The sequence below is a fragment of the Psammomys obesus genome, unplaced genomic scaffold (assembly GCF_907164565.1).
Source record: "Psammomys obesus unplaced genomic scaffold, mPsaObe1.curated_primary_1811, whole genome shotgun sequence".
Lineage (NCBI taxonomy): Eukaryota > Metazoa > Chordata > Mammalia > Rodentia > Muridae > Psammomys > Psammomys obesus.
Window position 1 is genome coordinate 30,600,436 of NW_026590062.1, and position 20,970 is coordinate 30,621,405.

General features: G+C 45.5%; 1 protein-coding gene across 1 annotated transcript in view; it reads right to left on the reverse strand.

The window, feature by feature from the left end:
* The window catches only part of Nid2 (nidogen 2), a 70,293-nt gene that overhangs the window by 2,533 nt on the left and 46,790 nt on the right, over nucleotides 1-20,970 (reverse strand). The window contains exons 9-18 of the mRNA XM_055605870.1: nucleotides 18,060-18,203; nucleotides 17,431-17,559; nucleotides 16,447-16,590; nucleotides 10,886-11,005; nucleotides 9,695-9,943; nucleotides 5,826-6,047; nucleotides 5,182-5,351; nucleotides 3,053-3,182; nucleotides 2,489-2,660; nucleotides 402-559 (exon numbers count right to left, since the gene is read on the reverse strand). Coding sequence (XP_055461845.1) covers nucleotides 402-559; nucleotides 2,489-2,660; nucleotides 3,053-3,182; nucleotides 5,182-5,351; nucleotides 5,826-6,047; nucleotides 9,695-9,943; nucleotides 10,886-11,005; nucleotides 16,447-16,590; nucleotides 17,431-17,559; nucleotides 18,060-18,203 — 1,638 coding nt within the window. The remainder of the gene's footprint in view (nucleotides 1-401; nucleotides 560-2,488; nucleotides 2,661-3,052; nucleotides 3,183-5,181; nucleotides 5,352-5,825; nucleotides 6,048-9,694; nucleotides 9,944-10,885; nucleotides 11,006-16,446; nucleotides 16,591-17,430; nucleotides 17,560-18,059; nucleotides 18,204-20,970) is intronic.

Here is a 20,970-nt window from a genome sequence, read left to right on the forward strand (position 1 = left end):
GGTATTATCCAAATACATTCCTGGTAGGCCATCCGCTTGGTCACAGCGCACCAAGTGAGAAACAAGTAATGGCCCAGAAAGAGCAACCTCAGCTAATCCAAGTATTAACAGCAGTGAATACTTCTTCAAACTTAAAAGTTTCCAGGTGTTCACAGTGGGGTTGGAGACAGGACAGATATGCCAAACAGTCCAGCCTCTCCTTGAGCCACAGAAAATTTATTTTAAGAATCACTGCAAAATGTTCTCTTAATGCTTACATATGTGGTAAGTATGTTCTCTGATGACATAAATCTAACCCAAAAGATCTAAAAGATGGGCAAAATTTGGTTTTGCATTGACATCCCCTCAGTGCTCACACTGCTGTAAAGGAGGCTTATCTTTCTCCGAGACACCAGTATTACCTGCATCTGCCCAGCAGAGCAGTTTGGAAAAGGGGTCAAAGGTTAATCCATTGGGTAATCCGATATCTTTGTTGATCAGAATTCTTCTGTTTTCTCCATCCAAAGATGATGTCTCGATTTTAGGCGCTTCTCTATTCCAGTCTGTCCAGTACAAGTTGCTGTGGAAAAATGTTAAGACTGCTATGAACAGCTGTGCAGGGGCTGGGGATAAGCTTCGTAGTAGGCTCTGTACAATCTCCAGTTACACACACACATACACACGGATGCACGCACCCTAAAAAAGAAGCCATGCAGCTGAGGTGTGCAGCAGACACACTGGCCACCACTGATTGTCACCTCCTGGTGTTCACAGCCTTAATCTTGAGTTTGGTTGAGTTTGGTGTCTTGCTCCTCGTGCAGGGTATGGTAGAAGTCATAATATCACTTTTACTATTAGTTTTCTAAAACTGGCTTCTGTCAGATGCCTCTTCTTACTCCCTAGGGGAAGCTAAATTTTGTGCTGCAAGCTACTCAATGAAGACATCCACATGCCCAATGGCCAGCAAGACTGTGAGGCCTGCCCGGGGCCCACATGACAGCTTGGAAATGGATGTCTTTCTCAGCAAGCCTAGAGCATGGTGGCCTGGCCTTGCCTGTACCGTAGTTGGCACTTCTTGACATTATCAACGGTGCTTGTTTCACCTCATCCAGATACCTTACTCAGTTTAATAAATGTTGCCTTAAGCTGCCACGGCTTTCTAACAACTGCAGTGTGGGAAGTCATTCTCTAATAACTGTCTAGATCCTTGCCTCTCACACACCTGATGCAGTTGCCCAAAACCCTATTTTGTTGAAATCTTGAATTGGCTCTTGGGTCTACAATCCAAATAAATGTAGTTGTTAGAAAAAGTCTCATGGTAGAAACCACAGGACCAGTTATAAAGAATGGGGTGGAATTTGAGGGCTAGAGGGAGAGCTTCCTGAAAAAAACACCGAGTGTTGCAGGGAACCTTAGCTGTCGTACACCTGGCTACTGACCAGAACAGAGACACTCTGACTGAACAGGCAAAATACTCAGAAAACATTATCTCATCAATTGGAGATTAAAATTAAATTAAATTACACATGCAGAAACAGCGTTATGGAGCAGTTAACAGTGAAACTAACATGGACGCTATAGATACTTGATGGCTAAACCACACAGAGAACCCCAGCATGAGGGAGAAAAACCTGAGTCTCCTCTGCTGTGAACATCACTCCTTGTGGGTGGCAGTGAGAGGTACTGAGCAGTTTCCACTTTGTGGAAGGCTGAGATCCACAGCAGTGTCCTTGGAGAGGAACAGCCAAGCCTCTGAGAAGCTCTGAAGACTCAGTTATGTCTATCAATCACATGCACGCTGGTGTCAAGGCGGCTGCTTTTGACATTTTCCTCTAAAATCTAGATCCTGGAGCGTAATGACTGAATGATGCACCACTGTTGCGTCCCTGCCTTTTTAGACTAAGCATCAAAGATATCAAGAGGAGCCCTAAGGGTTATTTAGTCCTACAGATAAGGCACCTTCATGTGTAGAACTTAAAAAGTTCAAACCACCTTTGAGGCCTTCTTTACTACCTTGAAGACCTCTCCGTAAATGTGTCTGTGAAACTTGCATCTCAGTAATCCTGGGGACCCCTGACCCAGGCCTGAGCACCTCAGGCAGCAGTCTTGGCAGTTGTCAGAGAAGGAACATTTTTATCTGAGCTTTATATACTCTCCATCCAGAAAACAAACAAACAAATCTGCTGTGGCTATAACAAGGCTTTCTCAAGGTAATGCTGAAGGAAGCTACTCCCCTCCTGTGTACCCATCATTTTCCAAGTCCCTGCCTAATTATCATCTGATCCAGGAAGCTCCTGGATTCTCTGCATGACACATAACATTTCAGGCTAACACTTTTATTAGCATGTCATTGTACTTCCTGCCTCAGACAATGCAAGCTCCTTTAAAAAAAAAAAAAAAAGACCCTGGTAAATTAGTATATTGAGCATTTATTCTAGTCTAGACCTTCCCATGTCATATATAGGAGCCAAAGGCTCCAAAGCAGGTTAAATGAAAGAACAAAGCTAACCCTCGGATTGGATCCACAGTGATGGCTCGTGGATTCACCAGATCTGTGTGGAAGAGGACCTTACGCTCAGAACCATCCAGCCTGGCCCGCTCTATCTTATCCAGGCCACTATCTGTCCAGTACATCGTTCTACGGAAGTGGTCAATGGCAAGTCCCTCCGGGCTTATTAGACCTGGAAATAAAGACAGCACAGAAAGAAGAATTTGTGGGTGTGAAAGACAAACTTAAGTATCATATCTGAACAGTTTCAGAATCCAAAGCATAAAAGTCTTAATCCCCAGAACCAAGGCACCTGGCATCCACGGTGCTGGGGACGGCCAATATAAACTGCCAGACCCTGAAGGTTTACTACGAACCGCTCCTTCTGAGGACAGTTTATCTCATCCTAAAATCACCCTTCCATTCCTCCCGCACAAATACATTTGTTTGCAGAGGGACAAGGCTTGTATAGCTTCAAAACAATTTGCACAAAACTTAACCTTTCCCAGGAGAAACCAGGCCAGTAAAATAAATGACAGTAAAATAAAATGTACTGCCAAGTGTCCATGGAATGGAGCTGCTGACCTGAGGTAATGATGGTCTCAGGTTCCGATCCTGCTTCCAAGCTGGCACGACTGATGGTCCGACCAGCAACATCTGTCCAGTAGACCATCTTCTCCTGGCAGTCATAGTCAATCCCCACAACTATGGAGCCCTTTGAGAACAAATCATGAAATCAGAGGAATTAGGATTCCTTGAGCCCCCAACCCTAAATTCATGGTGAGACAGCACTACTTGTAAGCAACCTGCAGTACAGTGGTGCGGGGTAGTGGAGCCCAGTGGTTATATGGGGGGGGGATGACTCCTCCAGGCTCGGCTACTTACCTCCATGCTTTCATTTTCTCCTACACGTTTCAGTTGGTGAAACGTTCATAAAGAGTCCTACTGGCCAGTACCTTACAGTTAGTCCCTCCAGCACTGTTACCACTGGCTGTAAAAACAGCCATCAGAGGAGAAATTAGCCCTTTCACTGATGAGAGGTTCATCCCGGCTAAGTGAGCCCTTGATAGTTAATGGTGCAAAAGATGAATACTTCCAAGTGTTACACATTTTCTCAAAGAGCCTTTCTAAACTCTGACAACTCATGCCAACAAAATTTTCTCTACTGGGTGAACAGACTAAACTCCTTCCCAACCTGAGCTGTAACTACCCCTACCTCTTAATATAAGCACTCAGTTGTGTGGTAGAGGAGCGGGCCTGTAATTTAACAGTTTGAGGACTGTGGTCACCTGGCCTTTGGCTAGAGTAGTCTCTCCCCTTCCTTCCTGCTGAATGACAGTCTTATTCAAAACCCCAAACCTGTGTTGTTCCTGCCTGAGCTTTACACAGGACTCATTTCTTCCCATTTCTAACCCAGATTCCTTCTGTGAGAACCCCCAGCAGACATGGGAATCAACCCAGGCCACACCAATCTCCGCCTAGCCTAGCAAAGCCTCCGGGGACTTGGCTTGCTTTGTGCCTAAAGCACTTGTCACCATGAGACACTGTATGAAGAAGAATTTGGTTCCTGCAGAAAAGCTGGTGTTTATTGGGGGGAGGGCACATAAGGTCAACAGTGCTTTTATTTGAAAATCAAACTTAAAAGGCCCTCTATCAGAGGCAAGAATACACATTCATATGGGCGACAAGGAGCCCAGGGACTCATGGGATTCATAAACCAAGCTTCTTGGTATGAAGGTCACATTTTAGGTAAATTGCCCGAGTGTGTGCTTGTAATTCATGACCCCTTTTCCCTTCAGTTCCATTGTAACCATCTCCTCCCTGTCCATTAGACGTGGTCAGAAATGCAATCAAGTCATCTGGTATGGCTAGAATACAAGAGGTTAGCATGAGAAAACTTACAAAGCAGTACACTTTTATAAAGTAGGATTGGGGATGGAGCCTTGAATCTTAAAATCTTAAAAAGAAAAAGACCATCTTTTTTTTTTTTTTTCTTTCACAAACTAGCTGCTTTTAAGCTTTCTTGGAATCAAACAGTAGTTCATTAACAGAGGAAAAATATAAGAGACACTGCCCTGTATGAAAATTCTGCTTAGTGTACAGTGAAGACAGAGAGGGTCAAGACCAGTTTCTGTGGTCTCTCTTACCTAGCTCAGAAATCTCTCCTTCTACATGAAAGTGCTTTGCTAGCTCAAGAAATAAGTTGGCCTTGGGGTAGGGAAGTGGTGTCTGCACTGGTGCCATACATTCCCCAAAGCTTCAGTATGGATGAGGCAGAAGCAACACAACCAAATTGACAGGCTGACAAGCTGTCCTGGGTAGTTTCTATCTTAACGTTTCAAATGACAAGTGGTCCTGGGTGGATTCCTACCCTAACATCTCAAATGACCAGAGACCTCCTGTTTTTTGTTTGTTTTTTTTTTGAATTCTTTGTCTACCCGAACCTCTATGAGCCCTCAGGCTATACTGGCTGGAATGGGTCAAACATGACTTCCAGCAACTGAAACCCATTAGAATAGACTACAACCCAGAAGCATGCTATGATTCCCTGCACTGCACTTCCCTACCTTGTGGCACCAGGCAGAGGCCTTCTCAAAGCCACAAAGCACAGTTTCACCACACCCACAAGCCCACCAACCTGGCATGCAGGTCCACATTCATCCCAAGCCCCACCCTTCTCATGCAGCCCAGCTCCCTGGATAAATCCAGTTTACATGCAGTGACAGCAGGGTCTTGGCTGCATCCTTCTGAAGCCTGCTACCGTTGAGGGGCAAGTGGCCAATCTGCTGGCCCTGGGCATAGAGCAAGAAGGTGCCCACAGATGGCGGAGTCACATCAGGCCGGGGTGTGGGCTGGACCAAGGGTGGAACGGTGGTGGGTATACCTGTTTGTGGAAACAAGGGCAGGTGGGGAGAGGATGGAAGGTTACTTTTGTACATGAGAACCTCAAAGACTACCAGTTTGTCATAGGACAGATGGTTTTCAAAGAAATTCTGGATTCTAAGGGTTTTTTTTTTTTTCTTCAAAAATTAATTATTAAACTTTCTGCCATTTACTCAGGAGATAAAGATAACAAATAGCCTCCAAACAAGCTTTTTGTTGTCATTTTTGGAGGGCCAAAGTCTCACTGTCCCTTTCACCTAGGGCTGGGGATGAGCTATTCTAATAGCAGAAACCAATGTTAAATCTAGATTGGATCCTGAGACACCTTGATGATAAATCAACCCAGCAATGACATGGCTTTATTCATCAGACTTGGTAGCTCCTTTTCCTTCCCATGCTGCCTACCTCAGAAAGTAAAAACCCAATAGGAGGCCCTCAAAGGCACAGAGGAGAGCCTGGACCATCCCTTGCTTACATGCAGGCATGGTGCCCGGCTGCGAGCGTGTGCCCTGTAGCTCTCTGCCGTCCTTGTCCACACACCAACAGAAGTCACTCTTCCCATGGCACTGCAGGGGTATGAAGTGGCCCAGGTCGTCACACTGGGGAACATACTGGTCATCCCTGGGCACGCCCCCATAGTGTTCCAGCAGGCTTTCCCTCCATCGCTCACACACAGTCCGAGGCCTCTGGGTGGGCTCTAAGATGGGGAAACAAAACCTTGGATGGCTAATCAAGATCAGTACAGCTCCAGGTCTTAACCCTGATCTCATGGCCTTCCTTTTCCTCTGTCCAGTAACAAAGCCTTAGCCGTGGCTCTGAACCCAGGGAAGCACATGTGTTTTCTTTCAGAACTTCTCTGTGGAAATCCAGAAAACAAAAAATCAGTCTGATGTTCCTTGATAGGCCTATTTCCCAAGGCCAGAAGGACCTGCCATGGAGGCCCAGCCACATCAGAAAAGACTAATGAGACAAGCTCATCAACACACCTCACTCAGGCGCACATGGTCATCTGGCCATGAGCCCAGGGCTTCTCTGATGACAGAACATTGTACAGACTCTGAGGATTCAGTGAGCCATGTGACACTTTAAAAACAATTCTTTCACATTTGTCTCAAGTTCTTGGACCTATTGCTAAAGGACTCATCTCCAGGCTGACCTATGTGTCCTAGGAAAAAGAGTTGAAGATAACGCTGTGCTGTATGTAGCTCTCAGTTTCACTGTGAAGTTACACGGAGTAAGAGTGTCAGGGCAGTTTATACAACACAGCAGAGGTGGCACTGAGCAATGTGACGATTCCTGGACTATCCAGTTTTGAGAATCCACAGCCATCATATTGCTGGAACTATCTCAAAGCTGAACCTTTCCTCCAACCTCTAGTTTTCTGCCATAGTGCTGTCCTATTTTCTCTGGTACCCCACACCCGCAATCCTCTTCCAGTCCTAAGACTTGTGATTTACTCATGATTTTAAAAAGCCCTGCTGGCTTCTGGCGTATGCCAATTCCCTGCTAGGCTACTGCCTCAGGCCGTGGAAGTTCTGCCCTACACATGTGGCTGTATCTACACAGGCTTCAGTGTCGTTTGTTGAAATCACTTGTTCACTAAGGTTGGATTACCCACAGAGCATAACTGTTTCTGTTTCTGTCTTAATTCCCACAACTCAAAGCCTATGGTCTGCAGAATCACACAGCCAATTATCTTCTTGCTACCACCATCATCTGGAGGCACAATTGAATCTCAGCAGAAGAGTAAAAGCCAGGCTCCTGCTTTTTCCCAAACTGGCTTCTCATGCCTTTAGTTCTACTAAACAACACCTCATTTTTCATTGTTCAGACACAGTCACCCTGATGCCTCTTTCTCACTCCTCACATCTCAAGTCAAAAAAGTCTCATCATTTTTACTGTCAAAAACATTCTGACTAGAGGTGGATACAGTAGTGCATGACCTTAATCCAGCATCAGGAGACAGAGGCAGGTGGATCTCTGTGAGTTCAAGGCCAGTCTGGTCTACATAGTGAGTTCAGGACAGCCAGAGCTACATGGTGAGACACTGTCTCAAAAAAAAAAAAAAAAAAAAAAAAAAAACCATTAGACTATCTTGATTTCTTGCCACTTCTCCCACGTGTCGCCTTGGTTACAGGAATCCTCTTACACTGGGAATCATGGCAACAAGGTTCTGGCTGGCTTTCTTTTGCTCCCACCTTCCCCCACCAAACCAGCACAAACTCAGCCAGCAACCACAATGGGGCGTTTAAACACAGGGTGTCACCTCTGACCGGGAGACCATGACAATAGACTTTTGGGTGGCTTTTCTGTTCCCACCTTCCCATGCCTTCACTCTACCAATCCAGCGTCCACTCAGCCAGTAGCCACAAAGCATCTTAGTCCATTCTTCTGTGAAAACCCTCCAGACAATTCAAAGAACAGAGCTGGGGGCATTGCAACAGGGCTGGAGGGACCAACCAGGCCTCTATGGAGGTGGGAGACACCAATAAAGGTCCTCAGTTTCAAACTCAGCAAGCTCACTAAGTCTGGGAAGTGGCTGCCCCCTCAGGCTGCTATAGCTCAGGACCCAAAGAGGGAGCAAAGGAGACAAAGGCAAGAGCTCAGCCTGAAGTATTCCAGGACCGGGAAAGGGGACTGCTTCTGCCTCAAATACCTGTCATACACTTCACAATGGGATGTGTTGGGAAAGCCACCAACAGCCCATTCCACACTATACACTCCCAAGAGCTGCTCTTGTTTCGGGGAACCACCCAACATGGGTATGTCTCTGGATGGATGCAAACACACAGCAAGTCAGATCACTCACAGCTGGGCACCCCTTTCATTCCTACTGCTTTACGATACATTAGCCAACCACCGGCTAGCTTCTTTCCTGCTTCTGGCTGGCTAGGGTTCAGACACAGTATGGTAGCCTCCATCCAACTGACCTGATTATGTAAATGAGACTAGTCAGAGACTGCAGGCAGGGCCAAGCAGTGCTTTGGAGGAAGTCTGGGCCAGGAGATGTCTGCACAAAAGAATGTGCCCTTACTTTAATCATTAACATCTCAGTCTGAGTCATTCTCTTTGGCACATGTTGTTTTAATCAACTTAATAAGACACCAGGCCACCCCGCCTTGGGCTCCACCTAACCACTGACTCTGAAACCTCTGACAAGCTAAGACTTTTGAGAGGAGCCATGGCGGAAATAGGATTTCTCTAGGCACCTTATTTTAAGGCCTGTAGGCTCTTTTTCCTAAATAATAGAGAGGGGACAAAAAGAATCAGATCAATCCATTAACAGCTTACATGTGACTCTTTACTTTTAACTTACTTTTTGGAAGATTTTGTACAATCTATTTTGATCATATTCATCCTCCCTCTCCCAACTCTTCCCAGAGCCATCCCCTAATTTTTATCTACATGAATCTTAGAAACACTAAAGTCCCTGACCATGTTATGAATGTTAATAATCAAAACTTCTGGAAATTGCCCAATTCTATTCCCCTTACACATTAAAAGCTGAGAGCAGCAGGTTTTGGTTTTGGTTTTGGTTTGGTTGTTCTTGTTTTGTTTATTTAATAATTTTAAAAGTGGATCTTTGGATACTAGCTCCCAGAACAGGATGTATTCCAGGGCTAGAATAGCAACACGTGTTGCCCGTTTCTGAACAGATTAGCAAGAGGCTGGAAAGGTGTAAGCTGCATGCTGCTCACACTGCCAGTGAGTGAGGCTGTGCCTACTATGTTCCAAAACCTTTGCAGGAAGGCAGACAACAGTGGCCATGTTTGCCATGAGCATCTCAGATCAGATGTACATACTTCCTATGAAAGCAGCTGTGGAAAGAAGGGCTTCCTGAGTCCACGTTAGATTGGCTAAAAAGGATGGAGTGAGTGGATTTAAAGGAAACTCAATTGATCTGCTGTTTCTTACCTATTTTACCCACTAACATTAGCATAGCCTTCAGTCTGCTTTCTACAGGGAAGTGACATGGTTACCTAGAAAGGAGTCTTGCTTTTAGATAAGACACTATGCTGGAAAAGCTCTCTAGCTCTCTCAAGCCCTCACAGTGGGCCACACCCTGACTCAGACACTCAGCTTTCAGGTGCCACTCTATAAGGATCTGTGCACCTGGAGTTCAACGCATGTCACACATGGATCTATATGTCCCAATGACATTAACAGTGCATATGGGTGTGCCTATATCATCCAAGTGTTCTTTGGAGAAAAATGTAATGAAAATACAGCAGCCAGTCAGACCCACATCTGCAGTCAGAGCTAGAGTATAAACCACTCACTGTCAGATCCAATCTGTTCCTTGACTCCAAGCCCAAGTGGGTACAGGTCTTTTTGGGAGCTTACCTGATGGCAGTCCACAGTGAGGTGGGGTGGAGCCAGGTGGAGTCTGTGTGCCAGGGACTTCATTGCCATTCTGGTCCACACACCAGCAGAAGCCAGTGTTGCCATGGCACTGCAGTGGCATGAAGTTGCCCTGGTCATCACACTGGGGGATGTGGATCCGTAACTCAGGGTAGGCATGCTGTGCCTGGGCATGGTGCTGCTGCTGTTCACAGGGCTTCAGTCCTGAGATGGAACCTTCTGGAACTGAAGCTGAGAGAGACACAAGGGAGACATAAGAGGTGCTACAACCCATCCATACTAATCAGCTCCCCATAAAGTGTTCTGTAATGAGCATTTCTTCCCTATAATTGAAAACTACCATGAAATGGAGAAATAACAAGACACTAACATTTTAATGCTCTATTTGCATGTACACTTTCATGCCAGAAGAGGGCATCAGATCCCAGTATAGATGGCTGGGAGTCACCACATGGTTGCTGGGAATTGAACTCAAGACCTCTGGAAAAACAGCTAGTGCTCTTAACTGCTGAGCCATCTCTCCAGCCCCAACACTAGCATTATAGAGTCCTCAATTCTTGTTTTAGCTTTGCTACCATCTACTTAGTTGCTCCAAACTCCTCCATCTGCCCCATACATCCCTAGATGACTATAAATGTAAGCTAGCCCTGTTTGTTTCTCAGCCCTCGGGGGCCAATTGCCATCTGGACAAAACAAAGAACAACCCGTGGCATCTGCCTGGCATTCTGGGAGACTCTGGAGAGGACAAGTGGACTCCATCCATTCTTTGGGGACCAGAGTCTGAGTCTGAGAAGCCCAGGTCAACTGCATCCACACTGCTGTATGCTGGCTAAGTTCCCCCAAAGCAGTCACCACAAGTTAATGGCTGTTGCCTCACTGGTAAATGGGGTTCCTACTGAGTAAGCATCTCCTCAATGGTTTATCCGAGCAACACTCAGCAAAGTAGACCACTATAGTGGTGAACCAGAGCAGTCAGAGTGAATGACGGAGACTCCAAGAAGCTCACGTAACAAATAGCAGTTAAGTGGAGATCAGGAGGCTACTGAGAAGAATTCAGAGCTTGGAAAGTTCCCCCACCAGGCTTCAGACCAGGTTCCATCAAGATCGGGAAAGGAAGATAAGAGGAAAGTAACTGTGATATCCCTGAGCTTAAGCAAGTCTTCCATCACTTACCAGATGTGCAGTGAAACCCATCCCCATGGTAACCAGGCTGGCAATGACAGGAGAAGGACCCAGGGGTATTGTAGCAGATAGCTGCCTCGTGACACCTGTTTTCCGCACATTCATCAACATCTGCAGAGGTCAGGGACAGGCAGAGAGAGGTGAGGAAAGGAAGGAAGGAAGGAAGACCATGACTTCATCCCAAACAGCGTGAGACTACATGGTCTCAGTGCACATGCCTCAGCAAGTTATCAACTTTACAACATCCCTGGGTCTGAGCAGAGAAATGCTAATATTGAAGAGTAAGTGTTACAGAAAAACAAAACAAAACAAAACATGTACTGGCTAGTTTTATGTCAACTTGACACAAGCTGGAGACATCAGAGAGGAGGGAACCTCAATTGAGAAAATGCCTCCATAAGATCTGGTTGCAAAGTATTTTCTTAGTGATCAATGGGGGAGGACCCAGCCCATTGTGGCTGGTGCCATTCCTGAGCTGGTGGTCCTGGGTCCTACAATAAAACAGACTGAGCAAGCCATAGGGAGAAAGCCAGTAAGCAGCACCTTCCATGTTCTGTGCATTAGCTCCCGTCCCTAGGTTCCATCCCAGCATGAGTTCCTGTCCTGCTTTTGATGATGAATTGTAATATGGAATTGTGAACACAAAAAACAGTTTCCTCCCCAAGTTGCTTTTGGTCATGATGTTTCATCACAGTAATAGTAACCTTAACTAAGCCAAAAACAAACCCAGGAACATGTGAGTTAACACACAAGACATGTATATAGTCAGGTTAGAAGTCTAATGTGTGGTAACTCCAAGAAAAATATCCTGCTGTGTATTTCTGGTGCATCTCTTGGCTACAGTGAATTCTAGACGTTATTTTCTTTCAACTACTAGCCTTTACACTGTAAATCATTAATTTCCTGCCAGCGACATTACAAGAAAGATAAATATAGGTGACAATGGGTTTTTTTTTCCTTCTTTGTTTGGCACCAGCTCCCTTTATATTCTTGTAGATACAGGCATCAGACAAAGCCCCAAACACATTTTCAGTCTAGAATGACCTTCAGCCTTGCTTGATTGCTGTCTAAAGACTTCAACTAGAGACTGCCTGACAGAAACTTACTTTTCACTTGTACAAAGAGACTTTTGAATAACATATATGCACATGGGAACCTGAACTTGTCAGCCACAGGTAAACAGCCCAGGGCCCCTGAACTCTGCATGTGCTTCCCCAGGGATTTTCATAATTGTACTCAAAACTGCAAAATCGACAGCTTGAGCAAAGCCAACTGATATGCCTTTTTATCTTACTTACTAAAGTTGGCCCATGCTGTCAATAGCAAGTCATCTCTTCCCCCACCCCCACACTCAAGAAACTCTTGTGAGTGGAGCTGCTGAAGTTGATGTCAGGGGATTAGGTAAGCTGTAGCAGGGCAGGAAGTCTTCCTGAGGAAAAAGGGGAGAAACAAAAGATACCAGTCTGGTCTGACCTTGGCTTGACCAAAACCAAAACAAAGTGCGAGTCACACACCATACAGTAAACAGTAGTGAGAGGAGGAAAAAAAAAAAAAAAACGCAACAGGCAGAAGGCATGAAGCCTAGAAAAAGAGAAGGAGCTGTGCCTATTTGGTACGGCTCATGGCAGGCACACACCAGCTTGGAGAGTGGAACTTTATAACCAAGGGTCAGATCTGCATGGGCTGGGATCAGGGAGAAAGCCCAGAGGCCCTAGGCAGTCCACATTCTCTATCCTAGGAGCTCTTCCCACACTCAGGTGTTTTCTCAGTTGGTGGCCCACTGCTTCTTTCACACAGGCATTCTGTTCCCTGGACAGGAAGCCCTTACATTCATCCACTAAGCATTTGCTTATCCTTTGCCTTTAGAGAACATAGTGCTTCTGAGTCTAAAAAAATTGAATGCTCAACGGAGCAAGCTTAACTCCACCCAGAGTGGCTCTTTCTGGGCAAGCAAGCTGGCTCTTCTGATTCTCTTCACCTCCCAAGATTAAGAAGGGGGTTATTTAAAGAGCATCGTAGATAGCGACTCAATCACTGATGAACTGTCATTTTCATCCTAGTAGAATATTCTGTTTCTTCAAAGGCCAGCTCCAGGGCACAGCTGAGTGGGGGGCAGACTGGCCTTGGAGGGGCTATAAAAATTTGACTGTGGAGCCAAAGCTATAAAAATTAACATCCAGTCAAATGCAAGAAACTTAAGCAATGACAGAACAAACCCCAGACGTATTTCCAGCGGTGAGAGGAACCCCAAGCAATGGCAGGAAGCAGGAATTCATGGCCACAGAATTCATGGCCCTTTATTGCTGGACCCCAGGGAGCCTTTCCTTAGGGCTATTTTTAAACTAAAGGTGAGGGAATTCCTGAGGCTGCCAAACCTCTGGCGTTATTAAACCCGTCACCTAGTGATTCTGACCAAACCTGAAACACAGCCTGCTGTTGCTGTACTCTTCATGGACACCATGGTTATGGCAGATAGCAACCATCAGGAATGATCATCAAGTAGGAAAAGCCCTTGAAGATTAATACATCACACTTGAGGACTCCCTGGACCCCCAAGCTGGAGAATTGTAGGCTCCCAGAATTTCGATCCAACCCAATCTGAGAGGGCCTTCATGATGGATAGCTAGAGGCCAGTCAGCGGCTCCAGGGCCTGGGCTCAGAGCTGGCTTCAGCTTCTCCTGAGGAGCACAAACCCCATGGGGTTTGCAGGAAGTTAAAGAGCTCATTTCACAGGATGGCAAATGTCCAGACAGAAGACAGGAGAGGACTTTGGTCTCTTCTCAGGACAGAAGCTCTCTTTTTAATCCCTATTGATATGAGGATGCCAATAACAACTATTGGGAGGTTTGTTCAGGGGCTGAGTGGAGCAGGGCAACCTTTCACCACAAAGAGAAAAGAGGCAGCTTGATTCCAGCACATTTGATTCCTCTGCCTTTCATCCATTAAACTTAAGAACCTGTTAAGAGAGCCGGGCGTGGAGGTCCAAGTCTTTAATCACAGCACACTGGGAAGCAGAGGCAAGTGGATTGCTGTGAGTTCCAGGCCAGCCTGGTCAACAAAGTGAGTCCAGGACAGCCAAGGCTGCACAGAGAAACCTTGTCTCAAAAAAAGAAGCTGTTTAAAAAAAATATGTCTGGAACCCTCCATTTGGAACTCATGCTTTAGAGCTTTGACATCCTGTCCTGCCTTCCTTCTGAGAAGCAGCTAGAAGCAAATTCAACCACCGGATGAATGACTTGCTTTCAGACCCTGTGTTTTAATTCTCTGGTGCTGGTTAACCTTTCCACTGCCCGGACCCTTACGCTTTAGTCCGTATGCCCGTGCTGCCTCTCTGCTCCCTAGCTGTCGAGTCACACATAAATGTCTGCCGTTAATGTCTCTGTGGCATGTGGTAATCTCTCTTGGGACATTGTTCCTTCTATGTCCACACTTCACCCAGCATCTGTGAGCACCGAAATCTCGAGAATAATGTCTGTACTATTCAACTGCCTCATGAACAAAAATATAACAGACCCTTTCTACTGGCTTCCTCAGCTCACACTTGAAACTCCAAGACAACCCATTCTTCCTGCAAAGTCGCCCAGATTATAACGACAGCATGCCTGGGAACTATCCAGCTCACATGAGCACAGGACTGAAACCACTCCAGATGGAGGGAAAGTGGGAAGACTTGATTCTTTTCCAATCAAAGCCTCCTGCTAGTGACTTGCACCAGACTGAGAACTCAAATCCAAGTGCTGCCTTTCCAGAGCGCCTGGTTCTCAACAAACCATGGCTGGAGGAACCCTCCCCCCACCCCCGCCACACACACACACATATACACATCTTCTTTTCATCTGATGGAATAAAAAAAAATGTGTGTCCTCAAGATGGCACAGTTGCCACAAGACAGAACCTCTTGGCAAGGATCCTTCGCTCACAGACACGAACACCTCTGAATATGAATGCATGCATATAGCTAACATGTTGTAGGCTTATTCAAAAGACTTTCACAACTAGCTTAGACTAACATGGAGACTCTTTAGGAAAATGACCCCTCTCTGAAGCCTGGAAGGCTACCACACATGGCTATGGTTGTTAGGAAATCTCCAAGGAGGCCCTCAATGACCCCTGTCTCACAATATGCATAATCTCAAAAAGCCCTCTTCTTAGTGACTTGCTCCTAAGAAATACAGTAAAATAACGTTGCGAGCATCTTTGAGATGATGACATCCACCTTGCTGGCAGCCTTTAATAAAGCAAGCTGTTCTGTAACTCAAACAGCCTAGTCTCATGAGGGGCCCAAATGACACGAAGCCAAAGAGCACAATGTGTTATCACAGAGCTGAAGCTCTGTGTCCAACAGTTCTAACACCTGCTCATGCTACGTGGTGAAGGTTTCAGGTGACCCTGGTTGTCAACCTCACTAGGGATCCTGAGACAGCACCTATGGACTCATGCCCACACTCCTGAACCACAGGGAGCAAGATGGGCCTTGTGAGGTTATTTAAAGATAAGACTCACGCTTAACAGTGTGACTGTTTCGGAAACTGCAGGATGCACAGATACAAAGGTTATTCGGGAAGCTATATAAACTTCTAAATTATCTAAAGAGACCACGGTATATAACAAAACTCAAACTCAGTTATTGTAAGAGGAAACAATGAGAAAATAAAGGTTGGAAAGCATTTGGAGAGGGAAAAGGCCTGCTTTTGAAATAAAAAAAATTAATGGCAATTATTTTCTCCTTTGCCACAACATCCTGGGCCTTCCAAAATAATGTGCCTTGCAGCTCCCTGGAGCTTCAAGATCAATCTCAACTGCATGGCCCTTCACCCCAGCCCCTGTTCTAGTTTTTCTATTGCTGAGCAATAGAACACTATGTCCAAAATCAATTTAGGGAAGAGTTTATTTCATAGCTTCCAGTCCCAGACCAAAGTCCATCAAATGGCTTGCTCTCTAGCTAACTCCCAGGCTCAAGATTAGCTTTCTTATACGCCCAGGAACACATCCCAGTGACTGGGCCCCTCCTAAATCAACTAGCAATTAAAAAAAAAAAGAGCCCACAGGCAAATCTCATCCAGGCAGTTTCTTAATTGAGGCTCTTTCTTCCCAGATAAATCTAGGTGTGACAAGTTGACAATAAAAACAGACATGCACAGTGACACACCCCCTTTGGTAGAGGCAGGTGGATCTCTGTGAGTTCTAAGCCAGCCAGGGCTACACAGGGAGGCAAAGAAACCAAATTAACCAACATATCGCCCCATCTCACCTGGTGCTCAATTATGGTGGGAGAATTTAGAAAGATTTAGAGTTTAGAATTTAGAAAGCCTACACTAGTTCCAAGAAACAGAAGTTTCTCAAGTTGACACTAACACGGCCAACCACAGGTGCTCACCAGTCCAGTGCCAGAAGGTCACCCTTGGGATTTCTTTCTGACTCTAAAGATACCCGCTCTCTTTCAGCAATCCCAAGGTTGTATGAGTCATAGGAGGGGAGAGCCCATTTCTCTATGAGAATATATACCTGAAGAAACCATTCAGAGTCCCCAAGACTTACCCACAAGTACTCACCAGAACACTGATGCCCAGTGCCAACAAAGCCTGGTAGGCAGGTGCAGCTAAATGAGCTGCCTCCATGGTGAATGCACCGGGCCTGCCCCTCAGGAGCACAGGTGTGACTGCCATCTTGACAAGGGTTGGAAGGTGGGGCGATCACTGAAAAGAAAGTGAAGTGAGAGTTTAAACCCGTGAGGTAGGGAGGGATGGTGGTGATGGTGTAAGCCTTCCTCTTAAGAGCCCTGCCCACAGACCAACAGCATCCACACACCTTCAGATCTTAAGGAATGCAGGGTCTCAGGGCCTGTCCCAGGTAGAACCTCACTTTCAGCAAGACTCCTAGCTCAAGGTTCATTTGCATATTAGAGCCGAGATGTGCTAGTGGGTTTGTGCTTAAAATATCTGGCACAAGACAGTAAGTCATCAATACACAGCCTGGTTACACCTTGTGATTCCCCAGAGTACTGTGCACAAGCAGACAGACAGACAGACAGACACACAGACACACACACACAATCACCACACAGTTCCTACTACCAGTGTTACTTTGTCATCTTATTGGAAACTGGAATATGTTTCTCTATTATCAGCTAGCTCCATCAAAGGAATTCCAAAAGTGGTGTTTTGGCTCCATTTTTTTAGTCTGAAGCTAGTATGTTTTAGAATCATAGAGCAGGTATTTACTGTGGATGGGGTCCTTGGTTCCTCACATGAGACAGGCACCTTTCAACACAAATTCTTTCTAGAGCTGGGATGTTACTAGTCACTGTCTGGTTATGTGACAGGTCAGGAATTCCTACTGAGAAATCCTCCAGTAACCCACTGTAATATCTAGATAGAGAAAACCCAATGATAACTTATCATCATAACAAGTCTGAACTTAACTACAGCAGAAGCATGTATCAGTATACTGCATGAAAGCCACACTGCAGAGCCTCTAAACACAAGGTAAAATTCAGCATCCTTTTAGCTGAAGGAAAAAGGGACTTAGGTACTCACAGACACAAGTGTGCTGGTCATCTGCAAACTCATAGCCGATGCGGCATTCACACCTGTAGCTTCCCACCAAGTTGACACACACAGAATTGGGGCCACAGCGATGGAAGCCAGTGGCACATTCATTGACATCTAAGCAAACACGAGAACAGAAAAGCACTGATGAATCTTTAATTTCCCCACCATTACGATGCTTCAATGGGATTAATGGCTGGCAAACAGAAACCATGGAAATGAGAGTTTTGGACACTGGGCAAAAATCCAAGTTGCAGTTCATCAGAAATAAGGAAAACCATTTTTGAATCTTTCCACTTAAGCCATAGGAAGATAATTTTTGAATACTTCAGGAATTCTTTAAAAAAATGAAACAATTACATTTTTTAAAGATGGTTTCTTTCTAGCCAGACTGATAGTTTCTTTCTATAGCTCTAATGCCAAATGGACACCTCCAAACTGTCTTTGCAAACCTAGCCAGATTGCCTCAGTTTTCATATAACTGCATCCAGATTAACAGAGGCTACAATCACTGCCTGACAATAACCACAGGTACTTGTCTTCCATAGACTGTGATGCTGGAGAAAGCAAGGAGAAAACAAGGGCTACGTGACAGAAACAGAGACCATGTTTCGTACCCACACAGCTTCGTCCATCTCCCTGGAACCCAGGTGTGCACTCACAGGTGTACTCTACACCTGTCCCCGGGTGGCACCTTGCTGTTGTGTCACAGGTGTGGCTCCCATCATAGCAAGGATTCACTGGAGCAGGGGCTGAGTCCACTATGTACAGGAAACAGAAAAAGGCACAGAGTGACTGTCACAGAAAATATGAGGGGAAAGGAAGGAGACATGAGTCCTTGCTATGTTATGAATTGAAAGCTAAGGTGGACTCTGTATAGCTCAGGGATAATTTCAAGGATAAGCTCAAGGAATTTCAATAATTTCCTTGTGCCTACCAGGCTTAAGCATATAGCATCTCCTGGGCTCAGGACAACTCTCTGCCAGACTGCTATGCCGATATGAAAGGGGAGTGAGGCGTGGGAAAAATTACTTGAATGCAGTAAGTGTGTTTTAAATGTGTTGGTAATGACTCAGCCTCCAAATTTCTGACTCTGATTTTGTCAGTCTCCCACTATAAACTCACTGTTTCTGTGGGTTAAATTTGACTCAAGACCTTGTAGGGTCTCAGGCTCTGTCCCAGTCAGAACATCAAATTAACAAGATCCTTAAGTCAAGGTTCATATGCATATTAGAGCTGAGAGGTACTAGTATATTGATGCTTAAAATACTAGGCAGTAAGTCATCCAAACAGACCTGTTTAAAGCTTGTCATCCCCCAGATCACTGCATGCACAGTTCAGAGACAACCACACACAAAACACACATACACACATGCAGTTTCTCCTATTGCTACCTCGTTATCTTACTGGAGATTGGAGTGTTTCTTGTCAAAGAGCTCTATCAGGGAGATAAATTTTAAATTTAGGTCTTTTTTGAAAATTAAAATAATTATTATTATATGTAATTGGGTGCCTGTGTGCACACATGTGGAATGGGTTCATGCCTTCCACACTTATATGGGTTCCAGGGACTGAACTCTGGTTACTGGATTTGTACAGTGCTGGTTAGTACTTTATACACCAAGGTCATCTGGAAACAAAGAATCTATTTCTTCTGAGAAAAGGCAGAAGGCCTGTAGGCATTCTCTTGACTAGTGATTGACGTGAGAAGGCCCAGCTGACAGTGTTGGCAGTATAAGAAAGCAAACTGAGCAGGCCAAGAGGAACAAGCAGCACTCCATGGCTTCTGCTTCAGTTCCTACCTCCCACTCCTGCCTTGAGCTCCTGTCCTGACTTTGCTTCATGATGGACTACAAAACCTATAAAACGAAGTAAACCTTTTCCTCCCCAAACAGCTTTCCATCATGGAGTTTATCACAGCAATAGAGAGTAAACTAGTACACATGGCAATTTCCTTTATGCATTGAGCCATCATGGGTCATCTTTGACCCCTCCCCAAAACTTTCTTTGTAAAGATATGCCCAAATAAACAGAAATGGCTTCCCGTTGCCTACTCTCTTTTAATCTTGTGAACCCATCTCTAAATAACTTCCAGAGTGTCCCTGAGCATCTCTTCCCAGGTCTTCTAAACCTTCAACATCCCCTTAAATCTGCCCAATCACATGTGCAGACAGCAGCAATGGTCTACCTTCTGCTGTGCAGCACAAAGCCGAGTAACTTGCTTAAGGTTACATTCAGGAGAAGGAAGTAGGGTCAGAATAAGATAAAACTCCAAAGAGCTCCAGGCCAGGGTCCATGCTGCCCACCACTCTGCTATCCACGTTACCAGCTGAACCTCATAAAGTTACCAAAGGCATGGACAGTTAAGTTCAGATGCCCAGTGACTTCCTTCTGATTCCTCAGTGCAAAATTAAAAAAATAAAACAAACCACAGTGTTTATCTCTGTTGGATTTACTTTTTAAAAATGGAACATATTTGCAAGGTTGGCATTGCCAGCATCAGGCCTGGCTGTGCTGAGAGACCATCTCCTTTCTCCTCAGTGTGGCAGCTCTTTGTCCTCATCTGAAGGGTTTGCTTTGCCTCAGTCTGGAATTGTAATCTTGGACACAGAGGACTTCAAGAGCCCCATCTACACCCGTCAGACTCTACACTGGGCCACTCCTGCTATTACAGTACTCTGTGCATGATATAATAATGGGGGGAGGGTTGCTCTGCCTCTTAAGTCTGTGTCTGAACCTTGTTTCAGAGGGCAGGTTGGTACACCCCAGGACACCCCAGAAGTATTCCCTGTTCAACAGTTCTGTCACTGATAGAAGCCAGAATCCTAGCATCTATAGACACAAACCTTGGCAGGACATCTGCCTACACCTCACACCTGGATTCTCTGTCACTGTTATGTCACTCGTCAGCCATCTTCCACAGCTGAGATCTGTCCAGAGTAGCTGCTAGTTACTGCAGCCTGCCTCAGAGGTGGGGTTCCCCCTAGTCCTTCAGGACTCTCTGTCTCCCTAGAACTTTCACTTTCCTGCTGCCCAAGTTAGGTTCTCTTGGTTTTCTTGAACAGTCTGCTGTAACCTGGGATGCACTGGCTGAGATATCCTCAGTCTGTGGTAAACTCCCATGCACTCTATATGAAATGGCATGGTGAATTTCTATGGCAGAACATTCATTATCAGTTCTCCCATTAGGGCCTGAATATGAGGTTGGATATGGGTTTGTCCATATCCAAGTAAGGGAATTTCTACAAAAGAAAAAAGAAAGAAAAGAAAAGAAAAGGGAAGAGAAGAGAAAAGAGGAGAAGAGAAGAGAAAAAGAAAAGGGGAAGGGGAAGAAGAGGAAGGGGAAGAAAGGGAAGGGGGAGGGGGAGGAGAAGAAGAGGAAGATGGGAGAGCGGAGGGGGAGGAGGAGGGGAGAAGGAAAGGGAAAAAGGGAAAGAAAAAAGGGGAAGGAGAAGGGGAAAAAGGGAAAGGGGAAGGGGAAAAGGGGAAGAGGAAGAAGGGGAAGGGGAAGAAGGGAAAGGGGAAGGG